The sequence below is a fragment of the Myotis brandtii genome, unplaced genomic scaffold (assembly GCF_000412655.1).
Source record: "Myotis brandtii unplaced genomic scaffold, ASM41265v1 scaffold312, whole genome shotgun sequence".
In the NCBI taxonomy this organism is placed as follows: Eukaryota; Metazoa; Chordata; class Mammalia; order Chiroptera; family Vespertilionidae; genus Myotis; species Myotis brandtii.
In genome coordinates this window covers 2541351-2548534 of record NW_005361955.1, presented here as the reverse complement: position 1 = coordinate 2548534, position 7184 = coordinate 2541351, and the positions used below count along the sequence as shown (strand labels likewise).

General features: G+C 53.5%; 1 protein-coding gene across 1 annotated transcript in view; it reads left to right on the top strand.

Moving 5' to 3' along the window:
• Positions 1-5009: 5009 nt before the first annotated feature.
• Positions 5010-7184, top strand: part of CAND2 (cullin-associated and neddylation-dissociated 2 (putative)) — a 21396-nt gene continuing 19221 nt past the window's right edge. The window contains exons 1-4 of the mRNA XM_014542690.1: positions 5010-5150; positions 5395-5549; positions 6127-6250; positions 7113-7177. Coding sequence (XP_014398176.1) covers positions 5011-5150; positions 5395-5549; positions 6127-6250; positions 7113-7177 — 484 coding nt within the window. The 5' untranslated portion in view covers position 5010. The remainder of the gene's footprint in view (positions 5151-5394; positions 5550-6126; positions 6251-7112; positions 7178-7184) is intronic.

The window sequence follows — 7184 nt, the reverse complement described above, 5'->3', positions numbered from 1 at the left end:
AAACTGCAGCCCCTGCCCCCTGCCCCCCTTCAAAGCCCCAGCTCCCCCGCTGCACCCTTCCTCTGCCTCTGCTCTCTGCACCTCTGCCCAGCCCTCGTCTCGCCCCGCATTGGATGCTCCCACGGTGAAGCGAGGGAGCCTAGCGCTGCCTGTTCTTTCCTGCATCGAAACCCGGCCCCTTCCCGGGATCACACCCGGGGTTGACTTAAAAAAAAAAAAAGATTTATTTTATTGATTTTTTACAGAGAGAAAGGGAGAGGGAGAGGGAGTTAGAAACATTGATCAGCTGCCTCCTGCACACTTCCTACGGAGGATGTGCCTGTAACCAAGGCATATGCCCTTGACCGGAATTGAACCTGGGACCCTTCAGCCCGCAGGCCAACGCTCTATCCACTGAGCCAAACCAGTTAGGGCCTGGGGTTGACTTTTTCACTGATAACTTCAGCACCCTTCCTCTTCGCTCTTCCCCATATCACTCCAGGCTTTCTCCCTGCACATCAGGGTGTCCTTTCCCATCTCATCCCCTCCCTTCCCTGGTCTTCTTTGACACAGCTTGAAGGGAGAGACTGGGCTGAGTGGCTTTGCAGGCACAGATAGATGATGGTTAGGGTGGAGGATTCTGGGTTTTGTGTGCCCACTCCTCTTCTTCCTCCTTCCCCCAGCATCAGGGAGCCACACAGGAACAGAGCTGAAAAGAATGGAGAAAACCTCTGGTCCAACCCCCTCATCCTGGGGAAATGGGTGAGACTGAGGTCCAGGGAGGTGAAGGGATGTGTGTCCCATGGTCACACAGCCAGTTCTGGACCCTCTGAGCTGAAAGGACCTGCAGAGACCAATATAGATGCACCCACTTGTTGAACATTCTATCACTTTATCTCCATTCTACAGATAGGAAAACCGAGGTCCAGAGGCATGAAGGGCCTAGGTGCAGTCACAGAGCTAGGAAGTGGAGGACTCGAAGTCCAAAACACAGAGGCTGAGATCTTAACAGGCCGTCTGATTCCAGCCCCCTGACTGTTGAGGAGATTGACCCCTCTGCCTTCTCCTGAAACCCATTCCTCAACACCCCTCAAGAGCCTCTACTATAGCTTTAGTAGAGCCTTTGAGCCACAGTTCTGGCTTTAGATCCGGGCCCCAACCATTTACTGGCTGTGTGACCATGGACAGGCTGCTTAACCCATCATGAACCTCAGCTTCTGTTTCTATAAATGCGGATATTAATAGAACCCACCTCAGAGGGTTGGTGTGAGGATGAAGTGAGTTAATGCACGTGGAATGTTTAGATTAGTGGCTGGCACCAGGTAAGCACTTAATAGATGGACCCATGATTTGGTGCATATCAGAAATCTGCCATGCCCTCTCCCCATTCTGGGCCTTTCCCTGGAAGTTCTGTTCCCCGTCCTCATTTTCCCCCTTCACCTGGCTAACTCCTACTCAGTTTCACCTGTTTGAGATGCCTCCTGACACCCAGGCAGGTTTAGGCACCTCCCCTGAGCTCCCACACCTCTTCTGCCCATGTTTCTGCCATGTCACATCTTAGCCTCGGGAGACCCAGGGCTCCTGGACCACCAAACTGTGAGCTTCCTTTTTCCGTCCCAGAGCCTGTCCTTTGTACCCAGTAGGTGCTCAGTGAATATTTTCTGTGTCCCAGGCTCCCTGCTCTGCTCTGCAGTGTCATCCCATCAGTCCACCTGTCCACCTGGGTGAAAATGATTGCTCTTCCTGTTCTCCAAAGGCTTGGAGAGGTGAAGTGACTGGCCTGCGGTCACACAGCCGAGGGGATTTGTACCACCGTTTCTAGAACCTTAGGTCTGGTCTCCAGGAGGGGTTGGTCCTGCCTCCTAGAGCCTAAGAAGCCCCTTCAGCCTGCTCTGCCAGTGGCCCTGAGAACATTTAAAACTACTCAAGCATAAGAGGATGGTGTCTATTTTTAAAGTCCAAATACCAGAGAGGCCGGGTCCTGCTGACCAGCTGTCCAGGCACCCATGTGGCTGAGTGTTTCCGCTGAGTCTCCTCTAAGGTTTCTCTGGAATGAAACTGAGACTGTGTCCTCTGGGTCCTGGAGGCAAGCAGTGACTGCAGATGGAGGTCCCCGCAGGGTGGAGGGAGTCTTTGGTCCCTGTTATTCCTGGGCCCCCACTCTGTGGGCAGGAGGCTGCCCCGTTCCCACTCTGACTCTAACAGGGAAATGGGTAAACTGGGGGGTCTGGCAGGAATTCCCACATCATTTCTTGAAAACACAATGGTATTGGTTGAGGATCCAGGGGAACTGACTGGTGGGGCTGATTTTCCTCCCAACTTGCTGTGTGACACTGGGCAGTTCCTGCAACCTCTCTGAGCCAAGATTCCTCGTCTGCTAAGAACTCATTGCCCTCTTAATACCTCCCAAGGATGTTATGAAGTAGGTCAAAGAAAATTCTCATATTTTAGATGGAAAAAGCGGGACTCAGAGAGGAGTCACCCAGTTGATAAGTGACAAGACCAGTGTATTTACTTAAAGCCAAACTTTGGTGCTCAAGCTCTTGTCTACCCAATTAAACACTTTCCTGTACACCCCCACTATCACCACCACATACATATACACAGTAGAGCTTTCTCTCTCAGAGAGCTAAGTGTTTCCAGGAACTTGGGGTGGGGGTGTCTGCAATGCTGAGGCATATTTTAGAAGGGTTGATTTCGGAGTTCAGGTTTTCACACAGCTGTTTGGCATTGAGCCCTGTTAGAGGCTGACTCTATCTAACCTTCCTCCCTTCCTGCCCTCATTCTGCCCACCCCCCACCCCTACCCCACCCCGCTCCAGGCCCTCTTTGGACCTGTTCTTTGCTGGGCCTGGAGTCCCAGAGATGAAACTGACAAGCCCCTGTGAGTTCCTAATTTAATGGGGGAGACACATGGGTGACCAAGTGTGCAGTGTAGTGTGAGAAGTGCTGTGATGGAGGGGCGCAGTTCTCGGAGGGGTCCTGTCCAGAGGAACCAAGTGTGCTGAGAGAGCGTGGGAAAAGGGGACTGGCCTGCGGTGGTCAGCGGAGTCATCCCTGAGGCTGATTTGAGCTGGGCCCTTGACAGATGAATAGGCTTTCAACAGGTGGAGGAGAAAGAAGGGACAGAAGGCCCATCTTGGGCAAAGGAGCACATCCCTTGGGTTGCCAGGCTGAGCTGGCTCTCCATGGACTGCAGCAGAAATGCAGCTTAGAGACCCTGCCTGCCTTCTGAGAATGTCCCTTCAGCTGGACAGACCTTGGAGTGCATGTGCCTAACCCAGGCCTTGGCCTGGCTCAGACCCAAGCCTCTTCCTTCACCTTCTCTTGGCTGCTTCTCCTGTGATGGCCAGGCCCAGAGGTGGACACAGTCAGCCCAGCCACTCCTTCCTTCTCTCAGCAGCTTGAGGCTTATCCCAACATTAAAAATAAACAGCTGTGACAGCGACAGGTGCCCTTCTGGTGACAGGATGGTGTGGGCCATCATGACATCCAGCAGCAGGTCTGTGCCTGCAAAACTGAGGCGGACTGTGACCGGTTTTGCAGGGGAGGGGTGTAGGCGGGGGGAGGGCTGTCAGAGCTGGTTGGTTGACTGGCTCAAGCCAGAAAGCAAGGCTGGTGTGAGGGGTGGCCTGGTGGGTCAGCAAAAGCTGGAAGCTTCCTGGGGCCACCACTCTTTGGTCCCGACTTCATGGCATCTCTCCTTACTGCTCTGTCCTGCTTTCTCCTCTAATGTCCACTCTCAAGTGCCCGCCAGAGCCTGTGAGCAGGTGGAGTGGGCCTGATGGGAACCTGGTGGCCTGGAGCGCGTGTCTCCCACCGAAAGAGGGCAGCCATGACTTGACTAGAGCCGGTTATTGTCACCAGGGACAGTAGGCCCAGTTGTATGCAAATGTTCTGTTTTCAAGAGAATCTGGAAATCATTACATTTATGTCAACTCTCCCAAACATTTGCAAGGTGGACACAGCTGAGGGCTGCCAGTTTAAGACTCTGCCCTCCTTTCTGGATCTTGGCAGGAATGGTGCTCCACAGTGCCCCCTGCAGCCCAACTCTCCATGACTTTCCAGCTCAATCTGCCTCTGCACGTTCAAATGCCCTGAACAGGGCATCAGGCCACACGGATCTGCCCACCTGGGCGTGGGTAGCCCTTGACTCCGAGGACCACCTAGGTCAGGAGCCACAGCTGGGGGTTGGTCAGCTGTTGACATCAGTGTCTAAGACATGCTCGGGCCCCTCAGCATGGCCAAGGGTAGTGATTCTCAGAATGTGGTCCCTGCCCCTCAGCATCATCCAGGAACTTGTTAGAAATGCCCCAGCTCAGACCTGCTGATTCAGAAACCCTGGGGTGGGGCCCAGCGGTGTTGGACAGCCTGCAGGTGGTTCTCAGGCTGGCTACAGTTTGAGAGCCACTGGTCTGAGGGCAGGGGCTGAAGTGGAAGTGGGCAGGGGTAGCCCCTTCCACCTGTCTGGTAGAGAGCCTTCTTGCTGACACCTGACTTAGTTGAAAGGTGTCTGTTCAACTTTCTAGCATGAATGAGATGTGAATGATGTACTGTGTCTTTATAATAATGGCAGTGCCACTTACTGAGTGTTCGTGTCCTGAGTTCTCAACTGTGTGCTAAGCACATCACATGCATTATCTCATTTTATCTTCCATACAACCCCATGAGGCAAATACTAGTCTCATCTCCATTTTTCAGACAGGTAAACCAAGGCTCGGCAATGTGAAGTGGTTTGTCCAAGTTCACATTTGTTTAAATGGCAGAAGCAAGAACCTCTCCAGCCTCGAGACCCTAAGCATTTAGCTAGTGTGCTCTGTGCCGCCACTCCTGGTCGGCCCCAACGTGCAGTTGGTGTCTCTCACACACGGGTCTTCTTGTGGGAGCCTGTCTGTGTCCGCAGCCCGGATAACCTACTTTCCCTTGCATCTTTGTATCAAGGTCTGCTTCTGGGAGAACTCTGAGAACTTCCCAAATCTCTGGGGCCCAGGAGCTGCTTGAAAATCCTCCTCTGCCCTCCCTGCCCAGGTTCATGGCCACCAGTGACCTGATGTCAGAGCTGCAGAAGGACTCCATCCAGCTGGATGAGGACAGCGAGCGCAAGGTGGTAAAGATGCTGCTTAAGCTCCTAGAGGACAAGAATGGGGAGGTGCAGAACCTGGCAGTCAAGTGGTGAGTGTTGGCCTTGTGGGGGGACAGGGAGGCACCGTATGGCTATGCTCCCCTCGTGGGGGAGCTCCCCGTGGCTCCCGCCTCTTTGGGGTACAGTCTCTGAGGAAGAATTGCTAAGCAGCTCTTGGTGTCCAGTGGAGTTGGACAGTGACTTGGCTTGAGGGAACATAAGGGGCAGCCTGACTCGGGCTGAGCCTGGGGCTTTTGAACCCCCTCCCTCCCTCCCTCCTTCCTTCCCTGTCAGCTTGGGTCCTCTGGTGGGCAAAGTGAAGGAGTACCAGGTGGAGACCATTGTGGACGCTCTCTGTGCCAACATGCGGTCAGACAAGGAGCAGCTCCGTGATATTGCTGGCATCGGCCTCAAGACTGTCCTGTCGGAGTTACCCCCTGCAGCCACAGGTACCCAGGTCCCAGGGACTAGGTACTCTAATTATTTGTCCTAGTTTACGGTTAAAGAAACTGAGGCTCAGAGAGGTGAAGGGACGTATGTAAGGTCAACCAGCTAGTCAGTGGCAGAGAATTCAGATCCCTCTCTACTTAAGTTCATGGCTCGGTGTCAGGAATGCTTTTAGCTGCAAGTTACAAAATGTAACTCGTGGGCATCTTAAAAAAGTAGAGGATCAGCAGTTCCATTTTTGCAGCAATTCATTTAGCAGCTCAAGTAGGACAGGGTTGAGTCTCTGTCCAAGTCTCTTGCCCTTTATAAGAAAAGCATGTGTCTCCCTAGAACCCCCCAGAATGGGGTCATCTGGCCCCTCCTAGCGGTAAGGGAGTCCAGGAAAGGAAATGCTTAACTTTTCCCTTCACCCTGATGGAAGGAGGGGTTGGCCATCAATTCTAGCTCCCTGAGTGTCAGGACTGTGAGTCAAGCATGAGACCGCTCAGGCCCTGGCTTTCCTGGGTCAGCAGATCAAAGGCTGACCAGAGGTAGAGGCCAGCTCTGCAACTCACCATGCCCATCTTGTGCTCTGTGCAGGCTCCGGCCTGGCCACCAATGTGTGCCGGAAGATTACCGGCCAGCTCACCAGTGCCATTGCCCAGCAGGAGGACGTGGCTGTGCAGCTGGAAGCCCTGGACATCCTCTCTGACATGCTGAGCAGGTGCAGGAGGCCACCCCGGGCAAGAAGGATCGGGGTAGGAGGGGGAGCAAAGGGGACAGGGAAGGATTTAAATCCACAGAGCCAGCACCTTCTGCACTCCAGGCCCTGTGCTCAGGGCTCCTTAATCAGCCCTGCAGTCCTGCAAAGGAGAACTCGTTTGTCACAAGTCACACTCTCAGTAAATGGCAGAACCTAGGATTTGAACTCAGGTCTCTCCATAGCTGAAGCCCAGGTGTGTTCCTCTTCCTCACCCTCTTCTTTTTCTTTCTTTCTTCTTTTGAGCTAATATAGCCGGGCCTTTGTTTTAAATTGTACTGCACATTTTTAAGCATTCACTCATTCAACCTCCCAAGATTTGAGCACCTACTTTGTGGCCAGAGAAATGTCAGGTGCTGGGCTAGTTCTGTGAATGTGGAGTGGCTCAGTCTTGGTCCTTCCTAGAAAGGAGCTCACAGACACATCAACTGTGAGTAGAGTAAGAACACCAGTAAGGATAAGAGCAGGGTTTGTAGGAGCTCAGGGGAGGAGACCCTAACCCAGGTGGAGGGTGGGGACTGTAGCCCCCATACATATTACCATTGTGTCTTCTTCACAAGCCCGGAGCCCGGACATCTGGGTTCAAGTTCTGGCCTTGCATTTCTTGGCTGGGTAGCCTCGAGAAAGTCCCTTCCCCTCTCTGCTTTCTTTACGTAATAATAATAAATAATCACACCACGCAGTTGCAGGGTGCCTTTCCATTTAACAGGTGCAATTGGGTTGTTAAATTCCTGGGAGCAGGCCAGGAGAGGATGGGGAGTCATGAGGTGCCTGGCTCAGGGTGCTTACCCAGTGGGCCGGCCTGACGCCCCTTCCGGCTCCCCAGGCTGGGCCCCCCACTCGGTGCCTTCCACGCCAGCCTCCTGCACTGCCTCCTGCCTCAGCTGAGCAGTCCACG